The following is a 23,013-nucleotide window of genomic DNA, read 5'->3' as shown; positions in this document are numbered from 1 at the left end:
ACAAGGTCAGTGGTAGTCCTAGGTGGGCTGCTGTTGGTTATTGGGACCTTTATGACAAGTCTGGCCATAGAATACTGGCAGATCTTTCTGGCTCAGGGACTATATATTCTGATGTTATGCTAGGCCGCCGTTCATACTGTGGCCGAACTATATATATTTTCTGTGTTTTATGGACTGGCATCAGCGGCGGCTATGGCCTTGTTTGGTGGCACTATTCCTTTACTCACCAAGGACCTAGACAAGATAGGCACCCGAGTTGGCATATCGCTCTCCATTAAGCTTCGGGCCCTTAACTAACCCATCTGTGGCTGGGGCGTTGGTAGAGCGCACTGGAGGTGGCTATCTGGCTAGGGAAATATAGGCAGGAGCAGCCTTACTAGTGGGAGTATTAGCTCTTGTGGGAGCACGAGTCATAATATCGGGGCCAAATCTCCGAGCAAAGCTATGAGAAAACCCTGGAAATTAGAAATACATGTGAAAAGGATACCAGAAAGACATTAGGAAGACATTAGAAAAGACATCAAACCCCCAACACTATTAGTACATAATAGGAAAGTTTCCTGTTGAAATTACCGTGATACCTTCCCTCTAAGTAACTTTAGTTCAATTTGTTCTTACCCCATCTCTCGCTGGCCATACTACCTCAGTCATGGAGCAAACACACCTGGGCAAGTGCCTTTTGACCACATCGATGCAACAGCCAAGGATATTGCGACTGCTCTCACTCGCGGCAACTGTCGCCATGGTGTAGTATCTCTTCAACCTTTGGCGCCTCAAGCTGATTTTAACTAGGACGTTGGTATTTGGTATCCTCGTTAATGCAGACCCCAGTGTCCGAAAACTGCTGCTCCAGGTGTCCGGCTTCAAGTTGTCCCGGAGTAATAGCCCGGTTTTCATGATCACGATACGATTCGGGTCGAGATCCTTCGTGACAACAGAAATCTACAGCAAAATCTACCCGACGCAGGTTCCATTCCTCTTCACTCTCTTTCTGCCAGCGACTTACCAGGATGCGTTGGAGATATGTGTACTGTACCTGCAATCCCCACTCCACGAGAGGAATGCTTTCATCAACTATAGCCTTTGCAGCTATCTTGGTGATATCTGCGTGGAGCTGTCGCAACGGCGTGTTTCCCTGGAGTGGTGGGTCCATCCATATATGTTTCGGTTAAAAGCTTCGTAACTGAAGGGATATGGTGTACATCGATCTCATAAAACGGTCACACCTTGTGCCAAAACCGATAGAAAATGATTGCCTCGACAATTCGTACTTATTAAAAACCTTCATCCTTCATGATCGACTGGCCAAGTGGTTAAGGCGTCTGTCTTACATTTCATATGTTGGAGCTTCACAGAAGGTCGCAGGTTCGATCCCTGCGTCGATCATTGACTTTTTGCGGTTTCAGTTTTTTTTTTGCTGTAGATGGGGTTTCGATTTTTTTTTTTACATCTCAATTTCTACTATATTTCTCCAGCATTGTCAAAAAAAAGGTGTGAAATACGGAGTGAAAAGAAACCAGGAAGGTAGTGTGTGAAGGAAGCTGTGATCCACCTTCCTAATCAGGGTTTAATTGAAACGCGTCGCGTCCAACACGCGACTTGCTGCACAACTCGACTTTGCCGCCCCTTCTCCCTCCCTTCATTCTATCAACCACGCTACCACACATTCGAGGGAAAAAAAAACCCCCCGAAACATACACACCACTTATCCATACTCATAATTTCCTGGCTATTGTCCATTTTTTTCCTTTGAATTTTCGTAGTTGAAGTACCCCACACAATGGAGTGAGTGTGCCTCCTGAATTTTCTGCATTCAAAAAGCTAATGCACTACAGTCCGCTCCGAGCCAGCGACTCGGCCGCAAACCGTGGCCGAGGGGCCAACACTCGTAAGAGAGACAGAGAGGATGACATGTCCTCCCCGGCGCCATTGCCTCCATCCAGTCGTATGTTTGCTTATTTGTCCGGGCTGTATCAATATAAAACTGATAACGGTTATGTGCAGCCACCGCTTTGGGCTCATCCCCTCCCCCGATCCCCTTTGACATGGGGGATGAAGATGAGGATGAGGATAGAGGTCTCGTGCAAGACATTGATGATATTGATGAATTGGCTGAAGATGAGGATGGAATTGACCTGTTCGGCGACAACTTCGAGCGGGATTATCGCGACGCAGCGCAAGATCGCTATGAAAATGAAGGATACATTGATGACGACGAAGACCATGATGAAATTGATGCCGGAACTCGTCGGCAGCTAGATGCTCGCCTGAACCAAAGAGATCGTGAACTGGCACGTCGGCGCCGCATGCCTGCCGCCTTTTTACAAGATGATGACGATATGGAATTGGACCTCTCACGCCAACCACGACGACGCAGACACCATTATGACGAGGACCGTGAAGATATTGACATGGCCGACGAGGGCATGGAAGAGCTGTCATTGGAGGAACTGGCAGATGTGAAGGCAGCCAACATTACGGATTGGGTGACCCAGCCCCAGGTCCTCCGCTCCATCTACCGTGAATTCAAGGCCTTCCTGACAGAGTTCATTGACCCCACCGGTCAGTCTGTTTACGGTAACCGAATCAAGACTTTGGGTGAGGTGAACTCCGCTTCACTCGAAGTGTCCTACGCCCACCTCAGCGAGACCAAGGCAGCTCTGTCATACTTCCTCGCCAACGAGCCCACCGAAGTCCTGAAGGTATTTGATCAGGTTGCACTCGACGTTACTCTGTTCCACTACCCACAATATCACGATATTCACAACGAGATCCACGTCCGCATCACTGATGTGCCCATCATTTACACCCTGCGCCAGCTGCGCCAGTCGCACCTCAACTGCCTCATCCGTGTCAGTGGTGTCGTTACCCGTCGAACCGGTGTCTTCCCACAGTTGAAGTATGTCATGTTCCTCTGTCAGAAGTGTGGTATCACCTTGGGTCCATTCCAGCAAGAAGCTAGTGCGGAGGTGAAGATCTCGTTCTGTCAGAACTGCCAGTCGCGTGGTCCCTTCACTGTCAATTCGGAAAAGACAGTCTACCGCAACTACCAGAAGTTGACTTTGCAGGAGTCACCCGGCTCGGTTCCCGCAGGTCGTCTGCCGCGGCAGCGTGAGGTCGTTTTGCTTGCCGATCTGATCGACACTGCCAAACCCGGTGATGAGATTGAGATCACCGGCGTTTACCGCAACAGCTACGATGCCCAACTGAACAACAAAAACGGCTTCCCTGTTTTCGCCACCGTCATTGAGGCAAACCATGTGGTCAAGGCACATGACCAGCTGGCTGGTTTCAACCTGACAGAAGAGGATGAGCGCGAAATTCGCGCCCTCTCCCGTGACCCCGATATTGTGGACAAGATTGTTCGCTCTATGGCTCCTAGTATTTACGGCCACCAAGACGTCAAGACTGCTGTTGCGCTTTCGCTCTTTGGTGGTGTTAGCAAGCAGGCCCAAGGCAAGATGAACATTCGTGGTGATATCAACGTCCTTCTTCTTGGTGACCCCGGTACCGCCAAGTCTCAGGTCCTCAAGTTCGTTGAGAAGACCGCTCACCGTGCCGTGTTTGCCACTGGTCAGGGTGCTAGTGCCGTTGGTCTCACGGCCAGTGTCCGCCGCGATCCTCTCACTAGCGAATGGACGTTGGAAGGTGGTGCGCTTGTGTTGGCTGATCGGGGTACTTGTCTTATCGATGAGTTTGACAAGATGAATGACCAAGATCGGACATCTATTCACGAGGCCATGGAACAGCAAACCATTTCCATCTCCAAGGCCGGTATTGTGACAACACTGCAGGCTCGGTGTGCTGTCGTGTCTGCCGCTAACCCCAAGGGTGGTCGGTACAACAGCTCAATCCCCTTCTCGGAGAATGTCGACTTGACGGATCCTATCCTGTCTCGTTTCGATATTCTCTGCGTGGTGCGTGATCTGGTTGATCCTGCCGAGGATGAGCGATTGGCCAATTTCGTGATCGAGTCACACCACCGTTCCAACCCGGCCCGTCCCCTCCGGAACGAAAAGGGCGACTTGGTTGATACTGACGGCCATCTCATTGACAATGAGGGTTACCGCATCAACAGAGACGGCCAGAGACTTCCTCCATCACAGGAGGAGATCGCCAAACGCGTGGCAGAGAAGCAAAGAGCCGAAGAGGAGAAGGAGGGCGAGATCCCGCAGGAGCTCCTGCGGAAGTACATTATGTATGCCCGAGAGCGTTGCCACCCCAAGCTTTATCAGATCGACCAGGACAAGGTTGCCCGTCTCTTCGCAGACATGCGCCGCGAGTCTCTGGCTACTGGAGCGTACCCCATCACAGTAAGTTATCTTTCCACTTTCCATACATCGACATATTTCTTACTCTAAACTTCTAGATTCGTCACCTTGAAGCCATTATGCGTATTGCAGAATCTTTCTGCAAGATGCGCTTGTCAGAGTACTGCTCCTCACTGGATATTGACCGTGCCATCGCTGTTACTGTGGATTCGTTCATCGGCAGCCAAAAGGTCAGCTGCAAGAAGGCACTTTCGCGTGCATTTGCCAAGTATGTTTCTTTCAATCCTTGAATCTAGTGGAATCTTGTACTAATGTCTACCCCTCAGATATACACTCTCCAGACCCAAGCCCCAATCCAAGCGTCGCGCGGGCATCCCCGTATCAAACCCTCACCTGCCACGGGCTCAGTCCACCACCCATTAAACAGCCTTCTAAAAAAAAGGAGGGCTGGGGGTGCCCAGGTTGCATGGTTTCTTTTGTGTCTTATACCATCTTGTTTGCATTTTATGTGTGGCGTTTATGACAGGGTTCCGTTTTCCAATTGGGCCATGATACGGTAATGAATGGAAAACCAATGAATGATATTTCGAGTTTACATATTTGAGGTCAACTTGAATTTTAATGTAGCCGGCTGCACTGTCCACCATTAGTTCTCTGTGGTTTCTTGAAAGCACACGCCGGGTTAAACTCGCTTCTCTCTAGAACACGGCATTTTGAGTTATGATCACATCTAGATTGATAAGCCTATATATATATACCTGATGCATTATAACACCCAATGCTTGATTTTCTTTTTTTTTTGCACACATAAACTCTTATATATCTTACTTAGCTTGTGTGTAGACTAAAATAGACATCTCCGTCCACATCCGGGCACAGCCCAATATTACATCGAGCCCTAGGGCTGCGGGTCGGGTGACACGCGGCAGTACAACGTAGTCGTGGACATGAGATACCTATTTCATTGAGGTAGCTAGGGTTGAACATATCTACATAGTTTTTACCGTCCAATGAATAATATAGTTACTAGATAGTTCAATTGATATTTATATATATATATATATATATCTCTCTCTCTCTTCGGGTTATGACCTCGTCTGAGATCGCATTCCAAGCCGAGGAATGTTCGATATCTATCTACAACCAGCTAGACTCTCTGGAGGGTATATAATCATTGAAATGCGAGGTGTTATATGCAAATAAAGCAACGTATCATTTGAATTGATCATATCCAGGCACCAGTCACCAGCCATTGACCATAACCTTCATATTCAGGATCCACAAGAACCGCTGGTACTCCATTCAGACTGTGTCCTTCTCTCTCGGCAGATGGGCTCTAGATCCCTCTAGAACATGTGAGATCTAGAGATATTGAAAGTAACCTCTCTGTCCACATTCCAGGAATAGAAGATGACATCAATCATGCCAAGTCATTCCTGGTGTTGGCTATTCTTGGTAATCGAGGAATCTTTCCCCCCTTTATGTACCTGATAAGCTGGGATGTCTTTGGATGTCGATGTTAGATGTTCGAATTCACTGTACATCAATAGATAGCAGTTAGTACACACGTACCTTTCAACTGTCACGGCATATCAAAGTGGAACCTTATGATTTAAATTGGCCCCCTGAGGCTATATTCTACCTAGTCTAGGGATTTCAAGGTAAAAAAGAAAAGGTAGACAAGCCAGCACAGCATAGGATAGACACCAGTAAAAACAAAAGAGAAGAAAGAAATCGAAAGATCGACAGGGCCACACGAAGTAAAGTAAAAAAGAAGTTCTCCCCCGAGACGATCACTGGGCATTTTACGTATGCTCTCCCGTGTTCCCTCTTCCCCTTGCCCCCCCCCTCCTTTCTTCCGTCAAGACTACTTTTTTTCTTTTTTCTTTTCTATCTCTCTTTGATTTTGGTTTTTGTTATACCCTGATCATTGCCCTCCAACTTTAATCGTCTATACCGTTTCACCCCTGATTATCACTGTTTCAGCAAGACCTCCTGCCACTTTCTTCCGCATTCGTGCGACTCCTAACGCGGCATCTCATTGAACGCAAACGGCCTCTCCACCCACACCTTGTTTCAGAGGTGAACTATCCGTCACAATGAATGCCACTCCAGCGCTTGGTTATGCGCCTGGCATCTCGCTGGCCCCGCAAGGTACGTAACCTGAAGGACCTCCCATGATGACTGGATCTTATACGTTACCGCTGGGGATGGTTGGACCCCCTGATCCTTAAAATGACACCTTCCCTGGACTTTGTGGTCCAAAATCTACATTTTTCTTAAGACCTGTGGCTGATTTAAAGCATCTCTGCGACCAACAGAACACCAAGCTTCTCCAACAGCGGCCAGTTTTGGCTCCAATAACCCCTTCCGAAATCGCGCTCTTTCGCCCTCAGTTGCTGGATCTGTTTCATCGAACCGTCCGGAGCGCCCACGCTCCACAAATCCCTTCTTAGACGACGCCGAGGCGATGTCTCCGCAGTCAGCCCCTGGCATGTCGACTGGTGTCAGCATGATCTCTCCGATTGAGAAGCACGATATATCGAGCAACACTCGAGAGCTCTTTGTATGTTTGGGAGTATTGAACCTACGTGTTCATATTAAGTCTAACTTCTTAACAGGAGTCCCTCTCCCTTAAGCCTGCTCCCCAGTCAAATCGTCCTCGGCCTACGGCATCTGACGCAACCCAACGCACTTCCTCGAATCGCAACAGAACTTCAAGGGAGCGTCCATCAGGACGATCGGCCGCATTGAAAGAGGAAGATCCGCTTGACATATTCGCCGATCCCCCTACTTCGTCCCAGACCGTCAAGGACAAGGCGCCCCGTCGTCCCCGGCGGAACTCGGAGTCTTCGGTTATGGACCGAAGCTCGAAGTTGTTGGATGTTGATGACGACGACAAGCGCCGACGCGAACGTCGTCATCGTGAGCGCGAGAGTCGCAGCAAAGACGGCAAATCGCGCTCGAGCCGCAAGGACCGACGACTGGATATCATTGATAAGTTGGATGTGACGAGTATCTACGGTACTGGAAGTAAGTAACTTACGTTTTTTCTTTTCCCTCTTTCTCGTTCACAAGCCTATGATTCATATGCTAACTATGCTAATAGTGTTCCACCACGATGGTCCATTTGATGCTTGCAACCCCCACCGCAATCGCCGCGGCGTGCGTACTGCGCCTATGCAAGCCTTCCCCAAAGGTTCCACCAACATGGCTCTGGGCGGCGCAGGCCCCAACAACTCTAACATCGATCTGAATCTTTTCCATGGAAGGATGGAGGAAGGCCACAACGACTTCTCCACCGCTGGTCGCCGCAATGCTGAGACGGGCGTTATGGATCCCACTGCCCGGGTGGACCCGATTCATGGACCACAGAGTATGGGACTGGGAACCAGCACTTTCCTCGATGGAGCTCCGGCTAGTCGATCTGCCATGGCACGCCGTGAGAGCGAGAATGAAAGCACTCTAGCACCGAATGGTGGCCTTGCACGAAAGAAGAGTCTGGCTCAGCGACTACGTGGACGAGGTGCTGGGCCTGGCCGCATGGCTTCTCCAACCGACAACTTCCCCCCGGCTGCACCTCAGGTGGGCTCCAGTCATTCAGGATCCACCCGGGCCAACGAAAGAAACCCCTACTTCCAAGAAGAAGAATACGAGGAAGAGTGGGACAGGAAGGGATCGAGTATCGAAGCTCGCCTTGAAGGCGGCCGAGTTCGATCGTCGAGCAGTCCCAAGCAAATGGAGCGCAAGATCACCAACGACCGACCCTACGAAGAGTCGAGGCTTAATCCTGGTACTGGTGGTGGATTCTTGAACCGGATGAAGAGTCTGCGCAAACCCAAGCCGGAAAGACGGACCAGTGACTGAGTGACCTATCAATCACACGTTGAGCCTGTCCCGGAAATATATCGATGTAGCAAGCGGGCCTTTCTCACTCGGGTGCACCTCCGGGATGTGTCAATCTCATGATTCCCTCTCCATTTCACCATCTAACTCCTCAATGAGGAGGGATGATTCCACACGTTAATACCCAGCATCGAGCACCGAACACACGGTGCTCAACATGGCGTTCATATATTTCGGAATAGAATGCTTCAAAATGCTTCTGATTCCAAACCGCCATGAAACACAATGCCCTGATCTTAACACCTTAAGACCATGGCTATGATTCGGAGTTTTTCACGGTCTATTCTCTTCTTGTATCTCAATTTCAGCCTTGCTTTCAGAAACATGTATTTTTCCCGATTGTTGTTCTCCATATCGGTATCTTTGAATAGGATATGATAATTGAACTTGTTGGTTCCAACACGATTTCATCCCTGATCTACTTATAAGAGTACTGGATAGCCATGTATATCTTAGATATGGCTTTTAGTGACCGTGCTATGCCCTTTTTGAGATTCCATAAGTTTCATGACGCCTAGTCATAGGTAATATCATCACTTTGCCGGCGAATGAGTGTTGTAGATTAGTGAGGATTCTCAAGATATTTAGAAAAAAAAAAAAAAAAAAACTTCCCATGAGGATCTGTCTATCATCTTCAGGTCTATCCCATGATTAAGCTCTCTATCACTCCCAGATCGCAGCGCTATATTATCGCCATGGGCCAATCTTCGTCGAAACCCCTTAATGTATGGATATACCGTATACACTATATGTACACCGTCCGGGAACCTGACCCCCTCAGCCCTCTTCGTTAGTAAGGATGGTTCTTCCACCGGCGACCTCCACTACTTTCTCACTGACGATGATTGAATCTCGGGGCATCGCCACAAGCGTCAGCGAGTGACTTACTCCCCTGACGCTCCGAGATTCAAGGGTACCAATTTGACATTCACGTGCACCACACCTACTAGAAAGCATCTTAAGAGATGGGACTCTTTGCTGCGCAACTTGCCCGCTACGTAGCTGGGCGCGGAACGCATGATGGTAACTACGTCTCCCGAGGAGGCAGATTCGTGTTGCTGCCAGGTTCAGGAAATGTTGGAAAGAAATGGGGTCATGATGCGCTCCCGTGGTTTGATTCGTTAAGATAGTGAGCCTTGTCTGTTGTTTTGTTGTGTATATAGTCTGTGTTCTTGAATCTATTGGTATCTGTAGGCTTACAGATTGGCTTCTATAGATAGAGGAGTATTTAAGCCTTAGTAAGTATTGGCTTGAAGACTGAAACAGACCTCAAACAATGGAGAGAGTTTTGTATTCCTTTGAAGAAGAGAAACATAAAAGTAAGAATAGAACAAGAGACAAAGGGTATTTAAGGGTAAACGTTCGCCGTGTAAACCTTTCTCAATATCATCACCAAGTCTACTGATCATCGAGAGCCCTCTTCACCCCTCTAAGTTCTCCAACGATCCTTGAGGCCAAATTTACACCATGAACAACAAAATTAATACCACAGGGAACATCACCAACGCCATGGTGAACATCACTTTGACGGAGCCCCAAAGACACAAAGTCTACATTGTCAAATACAACTTCGATTCCTCTCCTCCAGAAGGCGACTCGGTTATCTTTGTTAAAACCAGTGAAGACGTCGGCCATATTCACTTCATTGCCCCTAACAGTACTGGAACTCACCAGTACTACAACCGTGAGACAATCATGGCCCATGAAATCAAGGAAACAGGAGAAAACCTCATGCTAATAGGCACTACCCTTACCGAGAACTACCAGGGTAGTTGGGATAAGGCGCTGCGGGGAGTCGAGGAGAATCAGCAGTATGCGATAACTTCCTTGGCTTTGACTGTCTCTACCCAAGCTGGGATGAGGCAGTTGAAGGTCTCTCACTGGACTCAGGAGTGCGCTAGGCCCGCGTTGGAGAAGGCTGGGCTTTTGGAGAAGATAGTTGAACATTGAACTGAACTGTGCGGATTGAGAAGGTGAAAAGAGGAAGGGTATCATCATCAAAGGTTATATATACAAAAGTCTCTTGCACAAAGCATGCTTTTTTTTTAAACTGCCTTTGTATACACCTAAATAGTCACCTAAAAAGACATGACAAGGCCGCATAAACCGACTATTCTTGTATATATAGTTTGGGATGGATCAAGGGCAGAGGAGAAGAAGTGCCAAGTTGTTAGTCTCCGGTGGAAAGAGAAATTAAATACTATGAGACATGAAGTTGCAAAGCAGACATAAGAGGTTATCAATTTCTATACTTTGGATGTTTGTGTACTTTTAACCCGAGTGGACGCTATCCCTTCCCGTAGAAACCTCACCTTCGAAGCTCTCACCAGCTTCTGCCTCCTTTCACTCCAAGCTTCTCTACATCACCACCATGGAGGATCGACCAACCCTAACCAACCCGCGCTTTACTCTCGAGCTTGAATTCGTCTCATCTCTCGCCAACCCTTACTATCTGTCGCACCTGGCAGTCACTTATCCCAATCTCCTGGGTATCTCTCGTGCCGACGACGACGATGATTCCTCCTCACCAGATGCCGAGGCATTTGCAGCCTATCTAGCCTACCTCTACTCCTACTGGAAGACACCGGAATACTCTCAGTTCCTTACCCACCCTGGCCCCACACTGCGAGCGCTTCGCTTGCTCCAGGAGGACACCTTCCGCCGTGACATTATTCTACCCCAGGTCATTGAAGGTCTGGCAGGGGTCAGTGTCCCTGAGCCAGCTCAGACCGAGACGGAAGCGGCAGATGAAAAGCAGGAAGACAGTCAAAATGGAAAGACATGAGGGGGCTTGAATTCTGAACCTACGCTCCATGCGACCGACATGCGCTTGTTTCCTGCAAAACATATGAACAGAATATGTCCTGGCAGATTTAAGTTGTACATGACTTTTTACACTTTGGTGATTTCACCCTCACCGTACTCGGCCTTTGACAAAGTTGAGCATGGGAGTTGCATGAATGCGCTTCATGTGCGACCGAGGATCCCCAAGCTCCCGAGGCCCCGGAATTGTCAATCGAACACCCCAGCGAACCCCTCGACTTTTCGCTCCGACGACAGAGGCAGAGGATTGCGGGGTAAAAGGACCAGGTGGGAAATTCTCTCCTGTACTATTGTGCCTATAATATACCTCGAGACGATATGTCCGGGGTTATCGCCACACTCTGGGCAATGAAAGTGGCCGTGGCAATTACAATTAGCATTATTATCTCAATTTGAGCAAATCTTTTGCAATGTGAAGCAGAATATAAAAGAATACAACAAGAATTAACATTTGAAGCCCTCAAGGACCTATAATATACCGACATATATGTAAGACCAGACAAAATAAACAAGTACACCTACACCAAGTGAATATAGAATACGCCCGAAGATCCCGAGAGCCCAATCTTGTTTTTTTTTTTTTGGTTTTTTTTTTTCCTTCTTCTTCTTCATTTTTCAATCATCTCCCCTTTTCAACTTTCATTCGTTTTTACTCAACACAAAGTTCATTTTGGAGATTGTGCCTTTTTCAGACCCCCGTTACAACGTTAAGCAGAGCCCCACCCCCTGGTAATCGGCCCTGAACTACTACCTCAACCCGTTATCGTCCACGTTGCGCTGGACATCAACGTCTTTCCCATGGCCCTCAACTAGTCCTTCAGTACTTCGGATTGTCTCCAATTTATCTTCTTCACATACGAAGTCCGTCGCGCTCTTTCGTGGACCCTCCCCAGCTTGGAGACTGCATGTGGCATTACGTTTCCAATGGAGTCCGTTCGCCAGTCTTGTCGGCCAAAGCACCAGGTCCTGACATTGAAATGTTATCCAAAATACCAAAAGGGGGTGTCGGAGGTCCGGCCGAATCCTAGTGAACTCTCCTACCTGCTGTACTATACGAGCACGCGCCGCAGCAAATTGACCAAGGTCGGCGGTTTCCTGGAGAAAAGAGTTGCCCGGGATGTCTGGAGACGCAGAATAGGGTGAGCGCAAACTATGATCGCCCGAATCATAGGACTCGACAAGACGGATGGCTGACCGATCTCATTGCACAGGAATGTTCAGGTGGCGCTGCATATCTTGGCTGCCCTCATCGAAAAAGTTCCCCGCGACCTTCCTATCTACGCCCGATCCGTCATGACAGTGATTGATACCGTTCTCCGATCCAATGACGTAAACATGGTGGAGGAATCGATTGTGACCTTCGAAATGTTCTGTCGGCATCAGGACATTGCAGCCGTCGCGGCTGACCAGGGCCTCGCACAACAATATCGAGAAGTGGTGAGAACTTACACCAGCCTTGCCGACCCGGAATTTACATCCAACTCGAACGCAGCTCTTAGCCCGCAGGTGGCCATCCGATGGAGAAACGCGGGACTGCGAGCTATTCGAGCTGTTGTCAGTTCAGAGACCTTGGCCGCCGATGGAGGAGTATCGCTGAAGCTCTGTTTGCCGGTTGTTCTGAAGAACCTCTATTCTGACGATGAAGATCTTCTTACGACATTGAAGGCCAAGCTAACCGAATCTGACCCGACTGAACGCGAGGGGCCCAAACCCCGCCGAATGAGCATCAACACGGTGCATACAGTGGACACGGCGGAGGGTGACCCCGAGCTGGCAGCGCAGTCAGCCGCTGAAGCGGATCGAAAGGCGGAACTGGACGCCCGCCTCTTGGCCCTCCGCTGTCTCGAGCAGACCATCGTCTCGGGAAGCAACCGGGGCCAGATCCGTATTGCAGTAACGGTCATTCTACAATTCATCGCAAGCAAGGGGTTCCCACAAAGCGAAAAGCGTGTTGAGACCATCGAGGGCAAAAGTGGCAACTGGGCAACATCTCTAATCGAACTCATTGCGAACTGGTGTCCGGTGCAAGTTCGTTTTATCATCTTGATCACAGCTATGGAGATTCTCCACGACACAAGCCCCAAGGAGGATGCTTTAGAGTCATCATTCACCATTCTCTCCGTGGTGGACTGGCTTCTCAGGTCTTCTGTGAACATGATTGGACTCAGCGTCATGGACATCCTCTTTGGACTCATGCATTACGCTTCTGATATACTCTCACCGCCAGAGCGTACTGGGTCCGCAGAGTCAGAGAAGAAATCAAATCGACAAATTGACACCGTGGTTCAAATCTCTCCCCGACGACAGGATCTTCTTACGCTACTGGAGCAGTGTATTGGAGATCTTGCAACGCATATCTACTACGGAGACCAAATCGCAGACATGATGCGTGCTATTCTCAGACGTTTCAAGCCGAATCTCCACCATGATAGTTCCGCGCCATCCACATTGGCAACCGTTCACGAATCTGGAGTCGCACATGACGGTTCAACAAACTCCGGATCGGAGACAAATGTAGACAAAGCAAGCACAGAAAGCTTCTCGCATGCTGCTGCTAAACTGACTGCTCTGCGAGCCGTCAAGGCTATCTTGATTGTGGCCAACTCGAGGACGCCAGAAACCATGCCTGGTGCGGAATCTAGACAGCCAGTGGGAATCCATGTGTGGGAAGGAACTCAAGTACTTCTTCGTGATCCGGATCGTGATGTTCGCTATGCATACACCGATGCATTCCTATCATGGCTGCGGATTGAGACGAATGGGAATGACCTCAAGGTCAGATTAGATTCACCCAAGTACATCAAGACAACCACAAAAAGAGACACCGAGCAGGTGGATAGGCCGAATCGACGAGGTAACTCGGCCCCTGCCAATCAGAGGGACAAAGTGGTACTGGTAGCACAGTCGAACTTCCTCCGTCTTCTGCACCTGGCTATCTACGATGCTGCACTCGAGGTAGCTGCCGAGGAAGCCGAGATTCTTCTGCTGCACCTTCTTCTTGCAAATCTTGTCGATAACCTCGGGGTGAATGCCGCTCAATTCGGTGTTCCTATGGTCCTTAAATTGCAAGACGACTTGTTTACATCTATGGATCCGAGTTACGTCGCAGCTCGCGTTAACCTTGGAAGCTTGGTACATGGATACCTTCTGGCACTGTCTGAGCATTTCGAAATGCAGTCCTCCCCCGTGGGCCTCGAGATAAGTAATGAGATTCAAGAGCGACAGGGCAAGGGATATTGGCTTTCCAAAATCCGCCTGCCCCCAGTCGATCTTTATGCCATTGTCTTTGACAGCGAGAAGAGGTCTTATAATGACTCCACCTCCCCGCCTTCATTGACACCCTTCCGTAATGTCGACGGACTTGTCTATTTGATTGAAGAGTCTTATCGTAAATCGGTATCGTCTCCTCCACAAAGCCCCTCGGCTTCTTCTACAGCACGAGGATTCACATTCCCGGTCCTTGGGCACCCCACAGCAACAGTGAAATCCCAGGCTGAGAGTGGCCTCCCGTCTGTCGTGAAAGAACAGATGTTGTCTCCGTGGTCTCGCGAGGTGTGTTTGGCAGCCGTTGATAAGGAAAGCACTGGCGCTTCATCGATCAATGGCTCCCGGGCTACTCAGAATGCTCGCAACAACCAAAACCAAACCAACGGGGCTACAAATGGCTCGCCTGCCGGCTCTCAATATCCCCGCTGCATGAGCGTTCCAGAGATATCAAGCTCGTCATCCCACGGCTCGAGTAGAGGCTCGCCTGTTCGCGTTGATGAGCTTCGACGCGTGCTTTCAGTTACTAACGACAACCATGCTCGACGCCTTAGTCCATTACGTGGACGACTTGACGCATCGAATGCCAGTGTCATTTCTTCCGGGAGCGATAGCATGGTCAGCGGCAACTTCTCTGTTTCCGAGATAGACGGAGATGCTACCTCAATACAACCAGAGAGTCAACACACACCTGAGGAAGATGGAACAGAGACACCCCGCGCTTCGGCTGCGGCATTTGTCCTACCAGGCGATAATGGTCCAGCGGATGAATCTCCGAGTGAGCCATCCCGGAATCGCGTTGATTCAAATGCAGAAATCCCTCCCGTCCCACCAATCCCAGTCGGCTTGTCGATCCCGGGTGGCTTGCCGAATGACCCACAGCGCTCGCTGGGCTCATATGATCGCCCATACACTGCGCCGGGTCCCTCGGCAGTGAGAGACAGGGCTGAAGCCAGTGCCTTGAACAACAAGCCTCTAAACCGCAACAAGAGCCGGTCCAACTATAGCCTTGCTACAGTTGGAATCCCTGAACTGTTAACCGACTATGAGTCCGATGCCCTAGATGGCAACCACCAAGATCAGCTAAGGAAGCTCTTGGATGGGTTCCTCTCGCCCGGCGAGACTGCGCCGATGAATGGAAACCGCCCGACAACTGCCAAACCTGCTTCCAAGGCTCCGCTGAGCGGATCTAATAGCAGACGACAGGTCAGCGGAGGCCTTGGTCGGCCACCCTATTGATCTTCTTGTTTGATTTGCACTTTTGCATCATTCTTCAGGCATCTTTGCAGCCATTTCCATTTCCTGGCTCTTCATATGTTTATATAATTTTCTTTCTGTCACAGTTTCTTATTTTTTACTTGTCCTGCCCTGCCTCGCACGGATCTTGTCTTCGCTCATGTCGAATGCTGAGTTGCTGGCTGGTAAAACCCCAACTTGTTCGAGATACAAATGTCCCTTCTGATATGTCGGTTTTCCTTCTTCAGTGTCTATCCTTGTTATCTCTTTCTTTTCCACTCACATATTTTATTTCGAAAGCTCGGGCTCTTGTTATTTGTCTGTCGGCACTCACATTTCTTTATTTGTTACCCTGCGATGGATAATCGCAGCTTGGTGTATCTAGTTACATTGTCGATAGACATAAAATAGACGGTGCTAAAAGGAACATAGCGAGACATCGTACTTTTATAGATCTATACCCAATCAGCCATATGCGGCGTTGGATTGGACTTCAAATTTGATGCTATGTCTAAAATAGAAGCACATGCAGTTGGGATATCATGATAAAAGAAAACGCTCAGGAGAAGAGACGAACGATCAAAGCCCGGGCTGCACAACGAGACCCGGTGCCGAAGGATGCGGCTCCTTCTCCAGCGGAGCAAAGTACTGGCTAAAGGCCTTGCTCAGGGTCTTTTGAGACAGGTGCATATGCTGTCCAGGGGCAGTATTGAAGTCCAGCTTCCCCTGTTCATCAAGCTGCTTCAACCCCAGCCAATCCTCTTTGTAGATCGGCCTCTCGTGCAGAGGCGTCACCTCACCACTAGTGACATTGACCTCGGAGAACAAAGCACTCTCCTTAGGAACAGCAACAGTATCCTCCTCAAACATGAACATGGCAAACCGATTCAGTGACGCTAGATTCTTCTTATACTTCTCATTCTTAACCGCGCGCTCGTTGTTGATATCCGCCAGGAAATTGCTGTGCTCCAGGTACGATTCTAGCTCCTCCGGGTCACGGAAATACTGCGCGGGCACGACGCGCGACTGCGCAAAGCTCGTCCACCGTCCCGATCGTAGGAGTTGCTCGGCCCCTTTGCAGAACCAATTGTCCCAGGCGCACGACTCAAACGCCGAGATGCCGTTGTGCTGACTTCCGAATGTGACGAGGTTGTGGACGGGTGGGCTGTTGCAGCGCTCGATGTACCCGCGTAGAAACTGGCCGCCCTGAGAAAAGCCTAGTGCGTTGATAGCGGGCGCCGTGCTGAGGATTGGGTCCGCGGCGAGCTGTTCGCAGACTAGGGCGATTTGTTCTGTTACGTTGCCAAGGAAGGTTGCGGATCGGTCTCCGCTGCCGTCGTTGGCCAGTCGGATTAGGTGCACGTATGTGCCGGGGTTGGTGGATTCAGCTAGTTTGGCAACTTCGGCCAGCCCTTCGCGTTCGAAGTCATCGCCTAGGCCGTGCCAGATCACGAGAGGGAGCTGGATTCCGCTGACTGCATCTGTTGCGGATTGCCATGGGACCGCAATTGAGAGAGCGTTGGTGGCCAGTGTGGCCAAAAGTGTGATAGAACGCATGGTTGAACGATGGAAATGACAAGGGATCTTCGAGATGTCAGCACCGTTGATAATTCGAGATGGTTGTGGAGACGGAAATGACGTTGCCTCGAAAGGCAGGTACCAATCATGTGATGACCGAATGCGGTAATTTAGATATATATATGTAGGAACAAAAAGCAGGTACAATCCATGATCTATAGGAGCATGAGAATTTACAACTAACATGAAAAATAGTATAGGAAGTGGATTTTGTTGGATTAAGGGATCTCAGTGGTCTATTCATTGGGTGGTATAGTGTATTAATCGTTCTCCTTCTAGGTGCTAAGGTGCCTCAGGCGGTGTTGTAGACCTCAGAAAGATTTAACGGCACTGTCATTACTACTAGTCTACAATGTAGCTAGTAGACCGCCCCAGAGCAGGCGGGCTCCCCACATCCATCCATCTGATATGTGAACCGAGAAAATGAGCCATTCTTCTGACTTCATCTGACTTTCTGAAAATGAGCATTCAATATTATACACTGCTGGGAATAGTCCCGTGCCGGGGGTCATTTCGAGCGGGGAAAGAGATTGGTAATCCATGTAGCTGTCAGGTTCTCTTTCCCTAGGTCCTGTTCCACAATAGGAGATCCTTCATGGCCAAGTAGCATCGATTGCGATGACATGCTGTTCATGGCCATCCCGGAGCTGTCGTTAGATTGCGCAACGGGTCGTCCGTTGAGCTCAAACTGGATATCTTCTTCAATGGCATCGATCACCGAGGATGAATTTCTGCCTCTTCGTGAGGGTTTTGGTCGCTCAAAAAAAGTAGACCCGTTGTTGTTAGCCGCTACCATCCGTTTTCTGTCCTTGTCATTTAGCTTTCGTCGCTTCCCAAACCGCTCAACTTCCTCCACAGATGTAAATGCAAGCTCGAGTGGACGTGTAGCAGACACAGCGGCCCAATCAGGTTCTTTCAGCAGCTGGTGCTTGACCTTGGTCAAGTCATCACTATGAGAGGACCGACCACCAGTCTTATGTGAGGCCAAATCTTCCGTCACTCTAGAATCAGCACTAGCACAGATTAGTACAAGGACGCCCACATGGATTGGTGGAAACAAAGTCAAAGCAATCAACAGTTCTTGACTGACTGATTTCCATTTGTCTCTGCCTCATCCTCATCCTTGTCTCTAGTGCTCGAGCCCTTGAATGCAATATCAGGGAAGTCTCGGAATGGTGAAGGCTGGGGGATAGCCGTGCCCTTTTGGAGTCTCGCCCTGGCAAAATTCTGCTTCTGACCTTTGGTCAACAGGCCTGAGCGGCTGTGATGACGCTGCAACTGGCCGCCTGTCCAATTCATCATGCCAAGAAATGAAGAGTGGAGAGTGGCTAAGGCCTCCAACGGTTCTTCCACGTCAGTTGAGGATGTGGGTGTTTGCTCAAAATAGAAGCAAACAGTGTAAACTATACAAACCTGTAGATAACACGTGATCTCAGCTACAAAAAAATATTTTCTTCCTTTTCTTCTTCCTTTTCTCCGTCAATCATAATCCCAGACTGTCATCGCAACCTCGAATATGAATTGTGTTTCATGACAACTCATCCCTTTTTTCTTCCGACAATTCCCGCTAACAGGTAAGCCCATTCTTTTTTTTTTTTTTTGGATCCATATCCTTGCACTGTTTCCTAAGGGCAATTTGCCTTTTGTGATGAACAAACAATATTTAAAGCATAGTTCACCTGAGATCTTCGGATTGCTGAACGAAAACATATTCCATCTTTCATTTTTCTGATTCTATCAACTTCGATACTCATTTTTCTTTTCACCCACCATTTCTTTTGAACTCGGCTAACGAAAAAAAAAAAAGACCTGAAAATAGGAAATGCCTGCATTGCTGCCCAACGTGGGTCTGGCTCCTGGCCCGCCCCGTCCCGTTGTCCAGTAATCTTAGTTAGATCACATTTACAATCACATTTACTATTTACTATTTACCATTCACCATTTATATTATTTATTATTGCTTCACTGTAATGTTGGAGTCTCAACTGTACAAGGTGATCTCATGCTGCAGGTATACTTCCAGCATCACCGACGTGGGATTCTCTCGTCCATTCGATACTTGCCCAGGTGCAACTGAGTTGGACATCTCATCGAACACGCGAGTGCACCTGCCGATCGTTCAATTCAGACATCATCATACAGCGTCAGCCTGTTTCTTGTCACCAATCATACTTCTTGCCAAGCACTCCAGACGCCGACCCCGTCTCACCGCTAGTAAATATCCCTCCACTCAGTCAAACGAACACCCCCCCCTAATCTGCAGATGCCATCACCGCCAGTCCGCAGCACTGGCTCTCAGGGTGCCAACAGCGCACACGTCTCCTGCACCATGCGAAACTGGCACACGCCATGTTTGATGGCCCACAGACCCTCCAAAGTCCGAGCTTTCATTTTTTTTGTGTGTGCTAAAAGGCCGCTGATCCCCCTCCATTTTGATTCTCCTTTCTCTTTCTCCCTTAACTCTCTGGACACCCCTTTTTCTACAGTACCTTGTGTATCACTTCTATATATACTCCTGAACACATACAACAACTCAGTCCCTGGACCAAGGACAACTTCTTTCTTAACCCAAAACTCCCTGGTTTTTGATACAATCACCGCCACAAGGATTTCTCTCTGCCACATACTTCCCGGACAGGATTTGTTTTCTTGTTATCTCCCAGGCTTCTCTTTAGTCTGTTACATTTCGACGACAAAACACAATAGGTAGCTCCCATCACATTTTCTTTACAATTGGTTCTCCTATGCGTTCTTTTTTTTTTTTCCCTTTCTCTCTCTCTTCCGGACCTGTACCACTGTCACCTGTGCTTGCCAAGGATATCGACAACCTATTTCCCAGGACCTTAGACCTACTCCCACTCCGGATTTTTGCCCAATTTCATTTTGGCGACCATGAATAGGGAACCCCCTACCAAGAGGATACTTGCCTTCAGCACCTGCTGAGTGAATCTCTTTGAGATGTGTTTAATGTTGCACACTCAAAAACTCGCCTGACTTCCACTGCCACTGGACTTCCATGGATGTTTCTCTTTTCACGTTGCCTCTGCTCTAAGACCGGAGTTTTGAGTGCGGATTTTTGATATAGCCTTGGATCCCCATTGCTCCTGGAAACAACGCCCCTGGAATGAACCACATGAACCACTTAAGGACTTTGAAATTTATGACTCTTTGCCTGGAAATCTGATGCTACTATGGCCACTTTCTCTCAACAATAATGGATCCATTTAACCCCAAGGAATCAACCGAGGAATCTTTCAAGCTAATGTGCTTGCTCCTTGTCAATTATGGCCTCTTGAAGCATCCGCTTTCTCAACTCTTGCTTGCGCTATTGCTTTACGGACCCTGGCCATTGTGTACCTACCTGACCTGGCCACAAAAATGAACGACTTTCTTTTACTTACCTGGATTCACCTGGATGATGCTTCAAATAGAAATTCTGGCTAGGAAACTGTTTCTCGCACTGGCACCACTTACCACACTCTTGGATTGACAACAGACCTGGACCCGAACATAGACGCGACCACTTTGACCAGGACCTTACGATAATCCCAGGTCGGCCAAGGAACTTGAAATCCCACGCAAGCGACTTCGGTGCGTATAACTAAATCGTGACACGACCCCTTGTCTCATTTACTGACTCTGACTAGGTTTTCAATCACCTCTGGACCATGGAGTTCTTTTTCTTTTCTTTTTCTTTTGCTTTGCTTACTTCATTGTTCGATGACGAGTAGTAGATACTAACTCTTGGTTTACAGTGTTTTTATATCATACAACCACACACAATGTCTCCAAGGACCACCAGCGACTCTGACCGAGTCTCTATCTCACAGTCCATGCATACCTCCATGGTTTCGGGAATCTCAAATATGGCCTCAAGATCAATCCAGGATGATGAAATGTCGAGCCATGACAACTCCTCGTTGTGCTCAAGTATCCGTACAGCCCATGGAAACCCACAGGACATGAAAGACTGGACAATGAACCACCAAGAATCCCTTGACCAGGCTATCTCAAAACAAGACTCATCCGAGGTGCACATGCTTTCTTTCTCGCTGTCTCAGCAGCTCATGACCCCCACTGTCGGACCAAATGATGTTATGTACCCAGGCATGGACTTCCCAGCAGTCCCTGACATGAATGACCATGAAATGTCCCGGGATCTTTATAACTCTTTCCTGGATTTCTCTTCTGTTGAAAATGATGTCTGTGTCGGAAATGGCACGCCAGATGATGCTCTTTCCATCGGACACAGCTCTCACAGTACCGAGGACGGTCACTATATCACAGGCCCAGAGTCATGGACTCCAATGATGCATGATGCCCATTACCCAGGAACCACCATGGAACAATTCTCGTCCGGTCTTTTCCAGACCGCCCCGGTCTCTCCACCACTGACCGACGCTAGCAATGATATGTCTGTTACTTCTTGCTCACACGCGGGATACACTTCATTCATGGCCCCTGATGATGCACTGCTCGGAGACTTTACCACATCACCCATTGGAACGACCCACGGACTTAACCCAACAGAGCCCTTGTTCCCCAGCTCTTCTCTTAACGACAGGGACCTCAACAGGTGAGTTTCAGATAAGCCGATTGGCCGGAAGACAAACCATTGGATCAGAAACCTAACCACTATACCGTAGGACTATTAGACCTTCAAAGCCCTCCCGCCGTTCAGCATTGTCAGCTGTTTCTCAGCACCAAGGAAAGACTGATCCCGATTTCTTCCCAACCCTGCCAGTGAGAGAGCCAACCCGCCAGAGATCCAAGGAAGGTGTCGAAGCTCGCAACCCGCGAGAGCACCAGTATTATTCCATGTCCACCCACAGCGATGGAAAATACTACTGTCCATTTGCCACTGGAGAGAAGCCCTGCAACCACCCACCTACCACGCAAAAATGCGCTTACCAGCAAGTCCTCCCGTGATGAAAACCTTTGGTCTAATCTGAACCTAGCTAACCGGTATCAATTAACAGCAAGTACCTGGATTCCCATCTGAAGCCTTACCGCTGCAAGGTCCCCGCCTGCATTGATGCCCAGCTGCGCTTCTCTTCCAACGCCTGTCTGTTCCGCCACGAGCGTGAAGCCCACGGATTGCATGGCCATGGAGACAACCCCCACCTCTGCCTCTGGGAGGGCTGTGAACGTGCCGTTCCAGGCAACGGATTCCCAAGGAGATGGAACCTTTACGACCACATGCGTCGTGTGCACGACTATGCCACCTCCGAGCGCCACAGCTCGCCTGAGAATTCCCCGGGCGCTGGTCAGATTAAGAAGAAGGAACCCGCTAGCCGCAAGAGAAGAGTCACCGGTGCCACCCCGGCTCCCACCATGAAGCGCACTCGCTCCGTCCACTCCCAGGCTAGCTCCAAGGCCACCCAGGCTTCCGCCAGCCTTGGACAGCGCCTCCAGAATGCCGAGCAGAACTTCTTCAAGTGCCGCTCGCGTCTGCTGGAGGAGCTGGGTAACATCTCCCCTCGGGATACTACCATGCACGAGAAGGTCAACGCCAGTTTCCAGGAACTGTTCACCTTGGGTTTGAACTACCGCCAGATTGAGGCCAGCCAGGCTGTTTCCCACATGCCCAATGGATTGCCTTGAAGGGTTAAGAAGCTGTAGACCTCCTTCCTGGAGGAGAACAGCGGTATTTTTTTTTTGAAACGACACGAACAAACTTCACCGGAGGACTTTTTCTTGATTTCCTTTTTACTCCACGGCTAGACCGTGCTGCTTGCTGCTTGCTGACCAGGCACTTTCAATACATGGAGAAACCCAGTGCGATCGCTCGCGAGTACACAAGTGGACTTTGGCCAAAGGATTGTCTCAGCTTGATCCCATCATCAGACAAAGACAATCCGATTCCAAAATGGATACGGCCAGGAACTGGATAGGACCAGCGTGGTAGCCCCCCACCCCACGCTTGAGAGCTTTT

At 49.1% G+C, this 23,013-nt stretch overlaps 11 protein-coding genes across 11 annotated transcripts; 7 read left to right on the top strand and 4 right to left on the bottom strand.

Annotated features, from left to right (window-relative positions):
• Nucleotides 1-234: 234 nt before the first annotated feature.
• N7537_010762 (uncharacterized protein) lies at nt 235-744 on the bottom strand (the record flags this gene model as incomplete). Its single annotated transcript, XM_056901816.1, has 3 exons — nt 235-329; nt 378-442; nt 665-744. The coding sequence occupies 3 exons, from the start codon at nt 742-744 to the stop codon at nt 235-237; spliced, it is 240 nt and encodes a 79-aa protein (XP_056747103.1).
• A 40-nt stretch (nt 745-784) lies between these two features.
• Nucleotides 785-1,153, bottom strand: N7537_010761 (uncharacterized protein; the record flags this gene model as incomplete). Its single annotated transcript, XM_056901815.1, has 1 exon — nt 785-1,153. One exon carries the CDS (start codon nt 1,151-1,153, stop codon nt 785-787), a length of 369 nt encoding a protein of 122 aa, XP_056747102.1.
• Nucleotides 1,154-1,780: 627 nt separating this feature from the next.
• On the top strand, nt 1,781-4,694 carry N7537_010760 (MCM DNA helicase complex subunit MCM2; the record flags this gene model as incomplete). Its single annotated transcript, XM_056901814.1, has 5 exons — nt 1,781-1,785; nt 1,836-1,945; nt 2,005-4,313; nt 4,370-4,539; nt 4,598-4,694. The coding sequence occupies 5 exons, from the start codon at nt 1,781-1,783 to the stop codon at nt 4,692-4,694; spliced, it is 2,691 nt and encodes an 896-aa protein (XP_056747101.1).
• Nucleotides 4,695-6,370: 1,676 nt separating this feature from the next.
• Nucleotides 6,371-8,138, top strand: N7537_010759 (Pal1 family protein; the record flags this gene model as incomplete). Its single annotated transcript, XM_056901813.1, has 4 exons — nt 6,371-6,425; nt 6,593-6,837; nt 6,893-7,304; nt 7,381-8,138. 4 exons carry the CDS (start codon nt 6,371-6,373, stop codon nt 8,136-8,138), a joined length of 1,470 nt encoding a protein of 489 aa, XP_056747100.1.
• Nucleotides 8,139-9,644: 1,506 nt separating this feature from the next.
• Nucleotides 9,645-10,127, top strand: N7537_010758 (uncharacterized protein; the record flags this gene model as incomplete). The annotated part of the gene is made up of 1 exon (XM_056901812.1): nt 9,645-10,127. The coding sequence occupies one exon, from the start codon at nt 9,645-9,647 to the stop codon at nt 10,125-10,127; it is 483 nt and encodes a 160-aa protein (XP_056747099.1).
• A 421-nt stretch (nt 10,128-10,548) lies between these two features.
• N7537_010757 (mediator of RNA polymerase II transcription subunit 31) lies at nt 10,549-10,962 on the top strand (the record flags this gene model as incomplete). The annotated part of the gene is made up of 1 exon (XM_056901811.1): nt 10,549-10,962. One exon carries the CDS (start codon nt 10,549-10,551, stop codon nt 10,960-10,962), a length of 414 nt encoding a protein of 137 aa, XP_056747098.1.
• Nucleotides 10,963-11,924: 962 nt separating this feature from the next.
• N7537_010756 (uncharacterized protein) lies at nt 11,925-15,503 on the top strand (the record flags this gene model as incomplete). Its single annotated transcript, XM_056901810.1, has 2 exons — nt 11,925-12,139; nt 12,212-15,503. The coding sequence occupies 2 exons, from the start codon at nt 11,925-11,927 to the stop codon at nt 15,501-15,503; spliced, it is 3,507 nt and encodes a 1,168-aa protein (XP_056747097.1).
• Nucleotides 15,504-16,079: 576 nt separating this feature from the next.
• On the bottom strand, nt 16,080-17,057 carry N7537_010755 (palmitoyl-protein thioesterase family protein; the record flags this gene model as incomplete). The annotated part of the gene is made up of 1 exon (XM_056901809.1): nt 16,080-17,057. The coding sequence occupies one exon, from the start codon at nt 17,055-17,057 to the stop codon at nt 16,080-16,082; it is 978 nt and encodes a 325-aa protein (XP_056747096.1).
• Nucleotides 17,058-17,586: 529 nt separating this feature from the next.
• Nucleotides 17,587-18,380, bottom strand: N7537_010754 (uncharacterized protein; the record flags this gene model as incomplete). Its single annotated transcript, XM_056901808.1, has 2 exons — nt 17,587-18,091; nt 18,169-18,380. 2 exons carry the CDS (start codon nt 18,378-18,380, stop codon nt 17,587-17,589), a joined length of 717 nt encoding a protein of 238 aa, XP_056747095.1.
• Nucleotides 18,381-20,292: 1,912 nt separating this feature from the next.
• N7537_010753 (uncharacterized protein) lies at nt 20,293-20,802 on the top strand (the record flags this gene model as incomplete). The annotated part of the gene is made up of 2 exons (XM_056901807.1): nt 20,293-20,431; nt 20,726-20,802. The coding sequence occupies 2 exons, from the start codon at nt 20,293-20,295 to the stop codon at nt 20,800-20,802; spliced, it is 216 nt and encodes a 71-aa protein (XP_056747094.1).
• Nucleotides 20,803-20,860: 58 nt separating this feature from the next.
• Nucleotides 20,861-22,682, top strand: N7537_010752 (putative C2H2 finger domain protein; the record flags this gene model as incomplete). Its single annotated transcript, XM_056901806.1, has 3 exons — nt 20,861-21,654; nt 21,725-22,003; nt 22,058-22,682. 3 exons carry the CDS (start codon nt 20,861-20,863, stop codon nt 22,680-22,682), a joined length of 1,698 nt encoding a protein of 565 aa, XP_056747093.1.
• Between the last annotated feature and the right edge of the window lie 331 nt (nt 22,683-23,013).

Source organism: Penicillium hordei (genome assembly GCF_028827395.1).
Source record: "Penicillium hordei strain IBT 12815 chromosome Unknown utg000006l_segment0_segment0, whole genome shotgun sequence".
NCBI lineage: Eukaryota > Fungi > Ascomycota > Eurotiomycetes > Eurotiales > Aspergillaceae > Penicillium > Penicillium hordei.
The sequence above is the reverse complement of the archived record's forward strand: the minus strand, read 5'-3'. Positions and strand labels throughout refer to the sequence as shown.